Consider the following 15,875-nt stretch of genomic DNA (forward strand, 5'->3'; position numbering starts at 1 on the left):
CCACCCAATAGGGACAGCAGGAGAGGGAACATAGCAGGACATGTACCGGTGCCACCCAATAGGGACAGCAGGAGAGGGATCATAGCAGGACATGTACCGCTGCCACCCAATAGGGACAGCAGGAGAGGGATCATAGCAGGACATGTACCGCTGCCACCCAATAGGGACAGCAGGAGAGGGATCATAGCAGGACATGTACCGCTGCCACCCAATAGGGACAGCAGGAGAGGGATCATAGCAGGAGATCATAGCAGGACATGTACCGCTGCCACCCAATAGGGACAGCAGGAGAGGGATCATAGCAGGACATGTACCGCTGCCACCCAATAGGGACAGCAGGAGAGGGATCATAGCAGGACATGTACCGCTGCCACCCAATAGGGACAGCAGGAGAGGGATCATAGCAGGACATGTACCGCTGCAACCCAATAGGGACAGCAGGAGAGGGATCATAGCAGGACATGTACCGCTGCCACCCAATAGGGACAGCAGGAGAGGGAACATAGCAGGACATGTACCGCTGCCACATAATAGGGACAGCAGGAGAGGGATCATAGCAGGACATGTACTGCTGCCACCCAATAGGGACAGCAGGAGAGGGATCATAGCAGGACATGTACCGCTGCCACCCAATAGTGACAGCAGGAGAGGGAACATAGCAGGACATGTACCGCTGCCACATAATAGGGACAGCAGGAGAGGGATCATAGCAGGACATGTACCGCTGCCACCCAATAGGGACAGCAGGAGAGGGATCATAGCAGGACATGTACCGCTGCCACCCAATAGGGACAGCAGGAGAGGGATCATAGCAGGACATGTACCGCTGCCACCCAATAGGGACAGCAGGAGAGGGATCATAGCAGGACATGTACCACTGCCACCCAATAGGGACAGCAGGAGAGGGATCATAGCAGGACATGTACCGCTGCCACATAATAGGGACAGCAGGAGAGGGATCATAGCAGGACATGTACCGCTGCCACCCAATAGGGACAGCAGGAGAGGGATCATAGCAGGACATGTACCGGTGCCACATAATAGGGACAGCAGGAGAGGGATCATCGCAGGACATGTACCGGTGCCACATAATAGGGACAGCAGGAGAGGGATCGTAGCAGGACATGCACCGGTGCCACATAATAGGGACAGCAGGAGAGAGATCATAGCAGGACATGTACCGGTGCCACCCAATAGGGACAGCAGGAGAGGGATCATAGCAGGATATGTATCGCTGCCACCCAATAGGGACAGCAGGAGAGGGAACATAGCAGGACATGTACCACTGCCACCCAATAGGGACAGCAGGAGAGGGATCATAGCAGGATATGTATCGCTGCCACCCAATAGGGACAGCAGGAGAGGGATCAAAGCAGGACATGTACCGCTGCCACCCAATAGGGACAGCAGGAGTGGGAACATAGCAGGACATGTACCGCTGCCACCCAATAGGGACAGCAGGAGAGGGATCATAGCAGGATATGTACCGCTGCCACCCAATAGGGACAGCAGGAGAGGGATCATAGCAGGACATGTACCAGTGCCACCCAATACGGACAGCAGGAGAGGGATCATAGCAGGATAGGTACCGCTGCCACCCAATACGGACAGCAGGAGAGGGATCATAGCAGGACATGTACCGCTGCCACCCAATAGGGACAGCAGGAGAGGGATCATAGCAGGACATGTACCGCTGCCACCCAATAGGGACAGCAGGAGAGGGAACATAGCAGGACATGTACCGCTGCCACCCAATAGGGACAGCAGGAGAGGGATCATAGCAGGACATGTACCGCTGCCACCCAATAGGGACAGCAGGAGAGGGATCATAGCAGGACATGTACCAGTGCCACCCAATAGGGACAGCAGGAGAGGGATCATAGCAGGACATGTACCGCTACCACCCAATAGGGACAGCAGGAGAGGGAACATAGCAGGACATGTACCGCTGCCACCCAATAGGGACAGCAGGAGAGGGATCATAGCAGGACATGTACCGCTACCACCCAATAGGGACAGCAGGAGAGGGATCATAGCAGGACATGTACCGGTGCCACCCAATAGGGACAGCAGGAGAGGGATCATAGCAGGACATGTACCGCTGCCACCCAATAGGGACAGCAGGAGAGGGATCATAGCAGGACATGTACCGCTGCCACATAATAGGGACAGCAGGAGAGGGATCATAGCAGGACATGTACCGCTGCCACCCAATAGGGACAGCAGGAGAGGGATCATAGCAGGACATGTACCGCTGCCACCCAATAGGGACAGCAGGAGAGGGAACATAGCAGGACATGTACCGGTGCCACCCAATAGGGACAGCAGGAGAGGGATCATAGCAGGACATGTACCGCTGCCACCCAATAGGGACAGCAGGAGAGGGATCATAGCAGGACATGTACCGCTGCCACCCAATAGGGACAGCAGGAGTGGGAACATAGCAGGACATGTACCGCTGCCACCCAATAGGGACAGCAGGAGAGGGATCATAGCAGGATATGTACCGCTGCCACCCAATAGGGACAGCAGGAGAGGGATCATAGCAGGACATGTACCGCTGCCACCCAATAGGGACAGCAGGAGAGGGAACATAGCAGGACATGTACCGCTGCCACCCAATAGGGACAGCAGGAGAGGGATCATAGCAGGACATGTACCGCTGCCACCCAATAGGGACAGCAGGAGAGGGATCATAGCAGGACATGTACCGCTGCCACCCAATAGGGACAGCAGGAGAGGGAACATAGCAGGGCATGTACCGCTGCCACCCAATAGGGACAGCAGGAGAGGGATCATAGCAGGACATGTACCGCTGCCACCCAATAGGGACAGCAGGAGAGGGATCATAGCAGGACATGTACCGCTGCCACCCAATAGGGACAGCAGGAGAGGGATCATAGCAGGACATGTACCGCTGCCACCCAATAGGGACAGCAGGAGAGGGATCATAGCAGGAGATCATAGCAGGACATGTACCGCTGCCACCCAATAGGGACAGCAGGAGAGGGATCATAGCAGGACATGTACCGCTGCCACCCAATAGGGACAGCAGGAGAGGGATCATAGCAGGACATGTACCGCTGCCACCCAATAGGGACAGCAGGAGAGGGATCATAGCAGGACATGTACCGCTGCAACCCAATAGGGACAGCAGGAGAGGGATCATAGCAGGACATGTACCGCTGCCACCCAATAGGGACAGCAGGAGAGGGAACATAGCAGGACATGTACCGCTGCCACATAATAGGGACAGCAGGAGAGGGATCATAGCAGGACATGTACTGCTGCCACCCAATAGGGACAGCAGGAGAGGGATCATAGCAGGACATGTACCGCTGCCACCCAATAGTGACAGCAGGAGAGGGAACATAGCAGGACATGTACCGCTGCCACATAATAGGGACAGCAGGAGAGGGATCATAGCAGGACATGTACCGCTGCCACCCAATAGGGACAGCAGGAGAGGGATCATAGCAGGACATGTACCGCTGCCACCCAATAGGGACAGCAGGAGAGGGATCATAGCAGGACATGTACCGCTGCCACCCAATAGGGACAGCAGGAGAGGGATCATAGCAGGACATGTACCACTGCCACCCAATAGGGACAGCAGGAGAGGGATCATAGCAGGACATGTACCGCTGCCACATAATAGGGACAGCAGGAGAGGGATCATAGCAGTACATGTACCGCTGCCACCCAATAGGGACAGCAGGAGAGGGATCATAGCAGGACATGTACCGCTGCCACCCAATAGGGACAGCAGGAGAGGGATCATAGCAGGACATGTACCGGTGCCACCCAATAGGGACAGCAGGAGAGGGATCATAGCAGGACATGTACCGCTGCCACCCAATAGGGACAGCAGGAGAGGGATCATAGCAGGACATGTACCGCTACCACCCAATAGGGACAGCAGGAGAGGGATCATAGCAGGACATGTACCACTGCCACCCAATAGGGACAGCAGGAGAGGGATCATAGCAGGACATGTACCGGTGCCACCCAATAGGGACAGCAGGAGAGGGATCATAGCAGGACATGTACCGCTGCCACCCAATAGGGACAGCAGGAGAGGGATCATAGCAGGACATGTACCGCTGCCACCCAATAGGGACAGCAGGAGAGGGATCATAGCAGGACATGTACCGCTACCACCCAATAGGGACAGCAGGAGAGGGATCATAGCAGGACATGTACCACTACCACCCAATAGGGACAGCAGGAGAGGGATCATAGCAGGACATGTACCACTGCCACCCAATAGGGACAGCAGGAGAGGGATCATAGCAGGACATGTACCGGTGCCACCCAATAGGGACAGCAGAAGAGGGATCATAGCAGGACATGTACCACTACCACCCAATAGGGACAGCAGGAGAGGGATCATAGCAGGACATGTACCGCTGCCACCCAATAGGGACAGCAGGAGAGGGATCATAGCAGGAGATCATAGCAGGACATGTACCGCTGCCACCCAATAGGGACAGCAGGAGAGGGATCATAGCAGGACATGTACCGGTGCCACATAATAGGGACAGCAGGAGAGGGATCTTAGCAGGACATGTACCACTGCCACCCAATAGAGACAGCAGGAGAGGGATCATAGCAGGATATGTACCGCTGCCACCCAATAGGGACAGCAGGAGAGGGATCATAGCAGGACATGTACCGCTGCCACCCAATAGGGACAGCAGGAGAGGGATCATAGCAGGACATGTACCAGTGCCACCCAATAGGGACAGAAGGAGAGGGATCATAGCAGGATATGTACCGCTGCCACCCAATAGGGACAGCAGGAGAGGGATCATAGCAGGACATGTACAACTGCCACCCAATAGGGACAGCAGGAGAGGGATCATAGCAGGACATGTACCACTGCCACCCAATAGGGACAGCAGGAGAGGGATCATAGCAGGACATGTACCGGTGCCACATAATAGGGACAGCAGGAGAGGGAACATAGCAGGACATGTACCACTGCCACCCAATAGGGACAGCAGGAGAGGGATCATAGCAGGACATGTACCGGTGCCACATAATAGGGACAGCAGGAGAGGGATCATAGCAGGACATGTACCACTGCCACCCAATAGGGACAGCAGGAGAGGGATCATAGCAGGACATGTACCGCTGCCACCTAATAGGGACAGCAGGAGAGGGATCATAGCAGGACATGTACCGCTGCCACCCAATAGGGACAGCAGGAGAGGGATCATAGCAGGATATGTACCGCTGCCACCCAATAGGGACAGCAGGATAGGGATCATAGCAGGACATGTACCACTGCCACCCAATAGGGACAGCAGGAGAGGGATCATAGCAGGACATGTACCGCTGCCACCCAATAGGGACAGCAGGAGAGGGATCATAGCAGGACATGTACCGCTGCCACCCAATAGGGACAGCAGGAGAGGGATCATAGCAGGACATATACCACTTCCACCTAATAGGGACATCAGGAGAGGGATCATAGCAGGACATGTACCGCTGCCACCCAATAGGGACAGCAGGAGAGGGATCATAGCAGGACATGTACCGGTGCCACATAATAGGGACAGCAGGAGAGGGATCATCGCAGGACATGTACCGGTGCCACATAATAGGGACAGCAGGAGAGGGATCGTAGCAGGACATGCACCGGTGCCACATAATAGGGACAGCAGGAGAGAGATCATAGCAGGACATGTACCGGTGCCACCCAATAGGGACAGCAGGAGAGGGATCATAGCAGGATATGTATCGCTGCCACCCAATAGGGACAGCAGGAGAGGGAACATAGCAGGACATGAACCACTGCCACCCAATAGGGACAGCAGGAGAGGGATCATAGCAGGATATGTATCGCTGCCACCCAATAGGGACAGCAGGAGAGGGATCATAGCAGGACATGTACCGCTGCCACCCAATAGGGACAGCAGGAGTGGGAACATAGCAGGACATGTACCGCTGCCACCCAATAGGGACAGCAGGAGAGGGATCATAGCAGGATATGTACCGCTGCCACCCAATAGGGACAGCAGGAGAGGGATCATAGCAGGACATGTACCAGTGCCACCCAATACGGACAGCAGGAGAGGGATCATAGCAGGATATGTACCGCTGCCACCCAATACGGACAGCAGGAGAGGGATCATAGCAGGACATGTACCGCTGCCACCCAATAGGGACAGCAGGAGAGGGATCATAGCAGGACATGTACCGCTGCCACCCAATAGGGACAGCAGGAGAGGGAACATAGCAGGACATGTACCGGTGCCACCCAATAGGGACAGCAGGAGAGGGATCATAGCAGGACATGTACCGCTGCCACCCAATAGGGACAGCAGGAGAGGGATCATAGCAGGACATGTACCGCTGCCACCCAATAGGGACAGCAGGAGAGGGATCATAGCAGGACATGTACCGCTGCCACCCAATAGGGACAGCAGGAGAGGGATCATAGCAGGAGATCATAGCAGGACATGTACCGCTGCCACCCAATAGGGACAGCAGGAGAGGGATCATAGCAGGACATGTACCGCTGCCACCCAATAGGGACAGCAGGAGAGGGATCATAGCAGGACATGTACCGCTGCCACCCAATAGGGACAGCAGGAGAGGGATCATAGCAGGACATGTACCGCTGCAACCCAATAGGGACAGCAGGAGAGGGATCATAGCAGGACATGTACCGCTGCCACCCAATAGGGACAGCAGGAGAGGGAACATAGCAGGACATGTACCGCTGCCACATAATAGGGACAGCAGGAGAGGGATCATAGCAGGACATGTACTGCTGCCACCCAATAGGGACAGCAGGAGAGGGATCATAGCAGGACATGTACCGCTGCCACCCAATAGTGACAGCAGGACAGGGAACATAGCAGGACATGTACCGCTGCCACATAATAGGGACAGCAGGAGAGGGATCATAGCAGGACATGTACCGCTGCCACCCAATAGGGACAGCAGGAGAGGGATCATAGCAGGACATGTACCGCTGCCACCCAATAGGGACAGCAGGAGAGGGATCATAGCAGGACATGTACCGCTGCCACCCAATAGGGACAGCAGGAGAGGGATCATAGCAGGACATGTACCACTGCCACCCAATAGGGACAGCAGGAGAGGGATCATAGCAGGACATGTACCGCTGCCACATAATAGGGACAGCAGGAGAGGGATCATAGCAGGACATGTACCGCTGCCACCCAATAGGGACAGCAGGAGAGGGATCATAGCAGGACATGTACCGGTGCCACATAATAGGGACAGCAGGAGAGGGATCATCGCAGGACATGTACCGGTGCCACATAATAGGGACAGCAGGAGAGGGATCGTAGCAGGACATGCACCGGTGCCACATAATAGGGACAGCAGGAGAGAGATCATAGCAGGACATGTACCGGTGCCACCCAATAGGGACAGCAGGAGAGGGATCATAGCAGGATATGTATCGCTGCCACCCAATAGGGACAGCAGGAGAGGGAACATAGCAGGACATGTACCACTGCCACCCAATAGGGACAGCAGGAGAGGGATCATAGCAGGATATGTATCGCTGCCACCCAATAGGGACAGCAGGAGAGGGATCAAAGCAGGACATGTACCGCTGCCACCCAATAGGGACAGCAGGAGTGGGAACATAGCAGGACATGTACCGCTGCCACCCAATAGGGACAGCAGGAGAGGGATCATAGCAGGATATGTACCGCTGCCACCCAATAGGGACAGCAGGAGAGGGATCATAGCAGGACATGTACCAGTGCCACCCAATACGGACAGCAGGAGAGGGATCATAGCAGGATAGGTACCGCTGCCACCCAATACGGACAGCAGGAGAGGGATCATAGCAGGACATGTACCGCTGCCACCCAATAGGGACAGCAGGAGAGGGATCATAGCAGGACATGTACCGCTGCCACCCAATAGGGACAGCAGGAGAGGGAACATAGCAGGACATGTACCGCTGCCACCCAATAGGGACAGCAGGAGAGGGATCATAGCAGGACATGTACCGCTGCCACCCAATAGGGACAGCAGGAGAGGGATCATAGCAGGACATGTACCAGTGCCACCCAATAGGGACAGCAGGAGAGGGATCATAGCAGGACATGTACCGCTACCACCCAATAGGGACAGCAGGAGAGGGAACATAGCAGGACATGTACCGCTGCCACCCAATAGGGACAGCAGGAGAGGGATCATAGCAGGACATGTACCGCTACCACCCAATAGGGACAGCAGGAGAGGGATCATAGCAGGACATGTACCGGTGCCACCCAATAGGGACAGCAGGACAGGGATCATAGCAGGACATGTACCGCTGCCACCCAATAGGGACAGCAGGAGAGGGATCATAGCAGGACATGTACCGCTGCCACATAATAGGGACAGCAGGAGAGGGATCATAGCAGGACATGTACCGCTGCCACCCAATAGGGACAGCAGGAGAGGGATCATAGCAGGACATGTACCGCTGCCACCCAATAGGGACAGCAGGAGAGGGAACATAGCAGGACATGTACCGGTGCCACCCAATAGGGACAGCAGGAGAGGGATCATAGCAGGACATGTACCGCTGCCACCCAATAGGGACAGCAGGAGAGGGATCATAGCAGGACATGTACCGCTGCCACCCAATAGGGACAGCAGGAGTGGGAACATAGCAGGACATGTACCGCTGCCACCCAATAGGGACAGCAGGAGAGGGATCATAGCAGGATATGTACCGCTGCCACCCAATAGGGACAGCAGGAGAGGGATCATAGCAGGACATGTACCGCTGCCACCCAATAGGGACAGCAGGAGAGGGAACATAGCAGGACATGTACCGCTGCCACCCAATAGGGACAGCAGGAGAGGGATCATAGCAGGACATGTACCGCTGCCACCCAATAGGGACAGCAGGAGAGGGATCATAGCAGGACATGTACCGCTGCCACCCAATAGGGACAGCAGGAGAGGGAACATAGCAGGGCATGTACCGCTGCCACCCAATAGGGACAGCAGGAGAGGGATCATAGCAGGACATGTACCGCTGCCACCCAATAGGGACAGCAGGAGAGGGATCATAGCAGGACATGTACCGCTGCCACCCAATAGGGACAGCAGGAGAGGGATCATAGCAGGACATGTACCGCTGCCACCCAATAGGGACAGCAGGAGAGGGATCATAGCAGGAGATCATAGCAGGACATGTACCGCTGCCACCCAATAGGGACAGCAGGAGAGGGATCATAGCAGGACATGTACCGCTGCCACCCAATAGGGACAGCAGGAGAGGGATCATAGCAGGACATGTACCGCTGCCACCCAATAGGGACAGCAGGAGAGGGATCATAGCAGGACATGTACCGCTGCAACCCAATAGGGACAGCAGGAGAGGGATCATAGCAGGACATGTACCGCTGCCACCCAATAGGGACAGCAGGAGAGGGAACATAGCAGGACATGTACCGCTGCCACATAATAGGGACAGCAGGAGAGGGATCATAGCAGGACATGTACTGCTGCCACCCAATAGGGACAGCAGGAGAGGGATCATAGCAGGACATGTACCGCTGCCACCCAATAGTGACAGCAGGAGAGGGAACATAGCAGGACATGTACCGCTGCCACATAATAGGGACAGCAGGAGAGGGATCATAGCAGGACATGTACCGCTGCCACCCAATAGGGACAGCAGGAGAGGGATCATAGCAGGACATGTACCGCTGCCACCCAATAGGGACAGCAGGAGAGGGATCATAGCAGGACATGTACCGCTGCCACCCAATAGGGACAGCAGGAGAGGGATCATAGCAGGACATGTACCACTGCCACCCAATAGGGACAGCAGGAGAGGGATCATAGCAGGACATGTACCGCTGCCACATAATAGGGACAGCAGGAGAGGGATCATAGCAGTACATGTACCGCTGCCACCCAATAGGGACAGCAGGAGAGGGATCATAGCAGGACATGTACCGCTGCCACCCAATAGGGACAGCAGGAGAGGGATCATAGCAGGACATGTACCGGTGCCACCCAATAGGGACAGCAGGAGAGGGATCATAGCAGGACATGTACCGCTGCCACCCAATAGGGACAGCAGGAGAGGGATCATAGCAGGACATGTACCGCTACCACCCAATAGGGACAGCAGGAGAGGGATCATAGCAGGACATGTACCACTGCCACCCAATAGGGACAGCAGGAGAGGGATCATAGCAGGACATGTACCGGTGCCACCCAATAGGGACAGCAGGAGAGGGATCATAGCAGGACATGTACCGCTGCCACCCAATAGGGACAGCAGGAGAGGGATCATAGCAGGACATGTACCGCTGCCACCCAATAGGGACAGCAGGAGAGGGATCATAGCAGGACATGTACCGCTACCACCCAATAGGGACAGCAGGAGAGGGATCATAGCAGGACATGTACCACTACCACCCAATAGGGACAGCAGGAGAGGGATCATAGCAGGACATGTACCACTGCCACCCAATAGGGACAGCAGGAGAGGGATCATAGCAGGACATGTACCGGTGCCACCCAATAGGGACAGCAGAAGAGGGATCATAGCAGGACATGTACCACTACCACCCAATAGGGACAGCAGGAGAGGGATCATAGCAGGACATGTACCACTGCCACCCAATAGGGACAGCAGGAGAGGGATCATAGCAGGACATGTACCGGTGCCACCCAATAGGGACAGCAGGAGAGGGATCATAGCAGGACATGTACCACTACCACCCAATAGGGACAGCAGGAGAGGGATCATAGCAGGACATGTACCACTGCCACCCAATAGGGACAGCAGGAGAGGGATCATAGCAGGACATGTACCGGTGCCACCCAATAGGGACAGCAGGAGAGGGATCATAGCAGGATATGTACCGCTACCACCCAATAGGGACAGCAGGAGAGGGATCATAGCAGGACATGTACCGGTGCCACATAATAGGGACAGCAGGAGAGGGATCATAGCAGGACATGTACCGGTGCCACATAATAGGGACAGCAGGAGAGGGATCATAGCAGGACATGTACCGGTGCCACATAATAGGGACAGCAGGAGAGGGATCATAGCAGGACATGTACCGCTGCCACCCAATAGGGACAGCAGGAGAGGGATCATAGCAGGACATGTACCGCTGCCACCCAATAGGGACAGCAGGAGAGGGATCATAGCAGGACATGTACTGCTGCAACCCAATAGGGACAGCAGGAGAGGGATCATAGCAGGACATGTACCGCTGCCACCCAATAGGGACAGCAGGAGAGGGATCATAGCAGGACATGTACCGGTGCCACCCAATAGGGACAGCAGGAGAGGGATCATAGCAGGACATGTACCGCTGCCACCCAATAGGGACAGCAGGAGAGGGATCATAGCAGGACATGTACCGCTGCCACCCAATAGGGACAGCAGGAGAGGGATCATAGCAGGACATGTAGGAGTAACTGACATAAAATAATATCCAATTTGATGAATAGACCCAGAGTGAAGGAGACGGAATGCTCAGGAGATTTTGTACAAGGGATGCGCATATCTCCCACGTGTCCTGATTTTGGCGGGGCGGTCCTGTCTTTCTGGGACTGTCCAGCTGGTCGCCGTGTCCTGCGGTGGGGGTGGAGGTGGGAGGTAGCAGTGCAGCAATGAATAGGTGGGCACAGCGTCTAGTCAATGTAAGAGAGGTTATGGGGGCGTGGTGAGAAGCTTTCAGAGCCCTAACTTCAGCACCACGCCTCAGGTGTCTGTGCCCCGCCTCTCACCTTTAGACAGTTGGGCGGGTGTGGATATGGGGGTAGTTCAGATCGCTGCTGTGCATAGCGGGTGATCAGGTGATAACTGCGCATGCGTATGCACCGCAATGCACAAGCGTGATGGACAACAACGGGCGTCGCCGGTCAGCTTTGGGATGATGCGAAAAATCCATTAGTGCGGGTGTTCCCAAGGTGATTGACAGGAAGAGAGCGTTTGTGGGTGACAACTGACCGCTTACTGGGAGTGTCTGGAAAAACGCAGGCGTTACCAAGCGTTTTCAGGGCGGGTGTCTGACGTCAGCTCCGGCCCCGATCAGCCCGATGTGACCTCACTGGAGGAGTAATCCTGGGCTGCGCAGAGACCGCACACAGTGAATTTTAGCTGCTCGGCGTACATATGCGATCGCACACTGCACAGCGAATTTACACCCCCCTGGAGGCGACTATCTGATCGCAGGAATCGCAGCCATGGTTACATACAGTCTCACACAGGCCCTATAGAGTGTGAGGTGTGCGAGCAGGGCCCTCTTACCTCTCTGTCTGTTATTACCCAGTTTTATTTTTGTGTTTCCTTTTGTAAAGCGCAACTGAATATTCTGTCACTATATAAATAATAATAATAATAATAATAATAATAATAATAATAACAGTGTTGTCAGATTTACCATTTTCATACCTACAGGAAATGTTCTATCACAAATGCTCCAGCGGGTGGGGGGGGGGGGGGGGCGCTCTCATCTTCTGTGCTATACAGAGTGTAATCTGCCCCAGCGCACTGGGCCACTGGTAGAACGGGCATTCCCCGGCGTGTTCTGACATGGGCCACTGGTAGAACGGGCATTCCCCGGCGTGTTCTGACATCAGAGATTGGCTTGTAACATATGTCCTATTCCTTCCTCCCACCTGCAGCACACAGACCTGTCGCACTACATGTCTCAGCACCCCGGAGGACTGCTGCCCTACAACGTGCGGGTGAGATTAATGCCAGCCAGTCCTGCATGAATACACAGTGTGTGTCCTGTAATGAAAGACGGCCCAGATGTACTTTTTATTATCATTTTATTATCGTTTTACACACGAGAATGATCATTTCTTATTGCTGGATAATGATGTATTGAAGACACAAGTTCCTGTGCGCAGAATGCGGAGAGTAATATAGGGAATATAGGGGCAAGACCGCCTGACAATTGCAGATATGCTCAGATCGCGTCATTTTACTGCGCGGGGGAGGATCTACTGATGCGCATAGCCCGACCCCACCTCTGTCGCTGCCCACCTGCAGCTCCACTCCGAGCTTCTCCCAGAGAAGAAACAATCAATGTAACACGGGCGCTATATGTAACGCACTATACAGTGGGGGGAAAAGTATTTGGACAGCCACCAATTGTGAAAGGGTGTGGATCATCAAATCGACAGTATCTAGGTCGACATGGATGGAAGGTCAACAGGGTTTCTAGGTCGACATGTGGTAGGTCGACAGGTCTAAAGGTCGACATGAGTTTTTTTGTTTTTTTTTGGGTGTCGTTTTCTTCGTAGAGTGACCGGGATCCCCAGTTAGTGCACCGTGTTCCCTCGTATGGCTCGCTTCGCTCGCCATGCTTCCGGCAAGGATTACCGTTCCAATCGTAGTCCATGTGGATTGTTAAGTATGAAAAAGTTTTGTTTTTTTAAATGTGAAAAACTCATGTTGACCTTTTGACCTGTCGACCTAGCACATGTCGACCTAGAAACCCTGTCGACCTTTCACCCATTTCGACCTAGTGACTGTCGACCTATAGTGGTCAACCTAAACATTGTCGACCTAGATACTGTCGACCTTCAGGCCAGATCCCCTTATAAAGAGGAGAGAGGTCTGTAATTTCCATCATAGACTTCACCTGTGAGAGACGGAATCTGGAAATCTCATTGTATGATTGTTAAGGCCCATACACATTAGACGATGTCGCTCTGTGAGCGACATCGTCTAACGTTTCCCCCTCGCGGGCCGGCCGGTCGGCGGCCGCCTGTACGCACTGAGCGATATGACCGTACACTATTTATTTGTTTATTCTTGTGGGAAATAAATATTTGGACACCTACCAAGCTGCAAGATTTCTGGCTCTCACACACCTGTTACTTCTTCATTAAGAAGCTCTTCTATCCTCCTCTCGTTACCTGTATTAATGGCACCTGTTTGCAGTGGCGTCATGAGGAGGGTGCGGGGGGTGCGGCCCGCACCCGGGTGTCACCCTTCCATGGGGTGACACCAAATAGAGCCGCACACCCGCACCCCCATCAGCACATCCTCACCCAGTGTCACGTCCGCGGCAGTGTGCACACCCCGCCTCCCCAGCAGTAAGCGCCGCTATCAATGCCGGTCCGCCAGACACACGCGAGCTAGTTTTAAAAACAGCTACTGAGCTACACACCCATCCGGCGCCTACAACCCTGCAGAACACCGCCGTGGCCGGGTCTCGGAAAGCGCACACAGCGTCATGTGATGACGTCATCGCGCACGCTAGTGCCGCGTGCCATGCTGGGAGGGAGAAGTGGGAGGGGACTGTGAACTGTAGAAGGAGTGCAGCCGCTGCGTTACAAGAGGAAGGACCGGCTCTGCAAGTGCGCACCTCAGTCTTCAGCAGCTATCACTCCCTGGATTCTGGCTTCTGCCGTTGAGTGTGATCAAAAGTTAGTATTTACAGTTAAAAAAATACACTGTCAATTAAATATATATATGTATATATATATATTTTTTTTCCCCCCCCGCTAAAGATTGTATTGAAATCAGTACCATTTATTTGTACCAAATAAACTGTTAATTTCAATATAATCCAGTATTACTTCAAGTTTAATATATATATATATATATATATATATATATATATATCTCAGTGACGTCATGAGGAGGGTGCGGGGGGTTGCTGCCCGCACTCGAGTGTCACCCTTCAATGGGCTGACACCAAACAAGAGGGTACTCATACCCTGTCCCTCTCTCTGTCACTGTCCCTCTCTCTGTCACTGACCCTGCTGTCAATCTCCCTGGCCCTGAATTGTGGATCATACCGTGTGGCATATGTGAATTTTGTCTTCATCTATGTTGCGTAATGTGAATTTCGGCTCATTCTGTGTGCTATAGTGTGAATTTCTGCTCATTCGGTGTGCTATAATGTGAATTTCGGCTCATTCTGTGTGCTATAATGTGAATTTCGGCTCATTCAGTGTGCTACAATGTGAATTTCGGCTCATTCTGTGTGCTATAGTGTGAATTTCTGCTCATTCGGTGTGCTATAATGTGAATTTCGGCTCATTCTGTGTGCTATAATGTGAATTTTGGCTCATTCAGTGTGCTATAATGTGAATTTCGGCTCATTCTGTGTGCTATAATGTGAATTTTGGCTCATTCAGTGTGCTATAATGTGAATTTCGGCTCAGTGTGCTATAATGTGAATTTCGGCTCATTCAGTGTGCTATAATGTGAATTTTGGCTCATTCAGTGTGCTATAATGTGAATTTTGGCTCATTCAGTGTGCTATAATGTGAATTTCGGCTCAGTGTGCTATAATGTGAATTTCTGCTCATTCAGTGTGCTATAATGTGAATTTCGGCTCATTCTGTGTGCTATAATGTGAATTTCGGCTCATTCTGTGTGCTATAATGTGAATTTCGGCTCATTCTGTGTGCTATAATGTGAATTTCGGCTCATTCTGTGTGCTATAATGTGAATTTCGGCTCATTCTGTGTGCTATAATGTGAATTTCGGCTCATTCTGTGTGCTATAATGTGAATTTCGGCTCATTCTGTGTGCTATAATGTGAATTTCGGCTCATTCTGTGTGCTATAATGTGAATTTCGGCTCATTCTGTGTGCTATAATGTGAATTTTGGCTCATTCTGTGTGCTATAATGTGATTTTCGGCTCACACTGTGTGGTATAACTTCATCCGGCTCCATAGCAGTGCATGGTAATATGGACGAGATTGTCCATATTGGCCTGCAAGCATAAGCGACCTGGCACCAATGATGAACGAGCGTGGGGCCGCGAATCATTCATCGTTGGTGCCTACATATTGAACGATATGAACTAGTTCTCATTCATTAATGAACGAGAACGTTCATATTGTGCAGTTATATCGCCTAATGTGTAGGGCCCATTAG

The 15,875-nt window shown here is 53.2% G+C and overlaps 1 protein-coding gene across 1 annotated transcript in view; it reads left to right on the forward strand.

The window, feature by feature from the left end:
• CDK15 (cyclin dependent kinase 15) overlaps nucleotides 1–15,875 on the forward strand; it is a gene marked incomplete at its 3' end in the record, with an annotated part of 538,867 nt that overhangs the window by 367,270 nt on the left and 155,722 nt on the right. The window contains exon 7 of the mRNA XM_063950471.1: nucleotides 12,652–12,714. Within this exon, the coding sequence (XP_063806541.1) occupies nucleotides 12,652–12,714 (63 nt within the window). The remainder of the gene's footprint in view (nucleotides 1–12,651; nucleotides 12,715–15,875) is intronic.

Source organism: Pseudophryne corroboree, assembly GCF_028390025.1.
Source record: "Pseudophryne corroboree isolate aPseCor3 chromosome 7 unlocalized genomic scaffold, aPseCor3.hap2 SUPER_7_unloc_9, whole genome shotgun sequence".
Lineage (NCBI taxonomy): Eukaryota > Metazoa > Chordata > Amphibia > Anura > Myobatrachidae > Pseudophryne > Pseudophryne corroboree.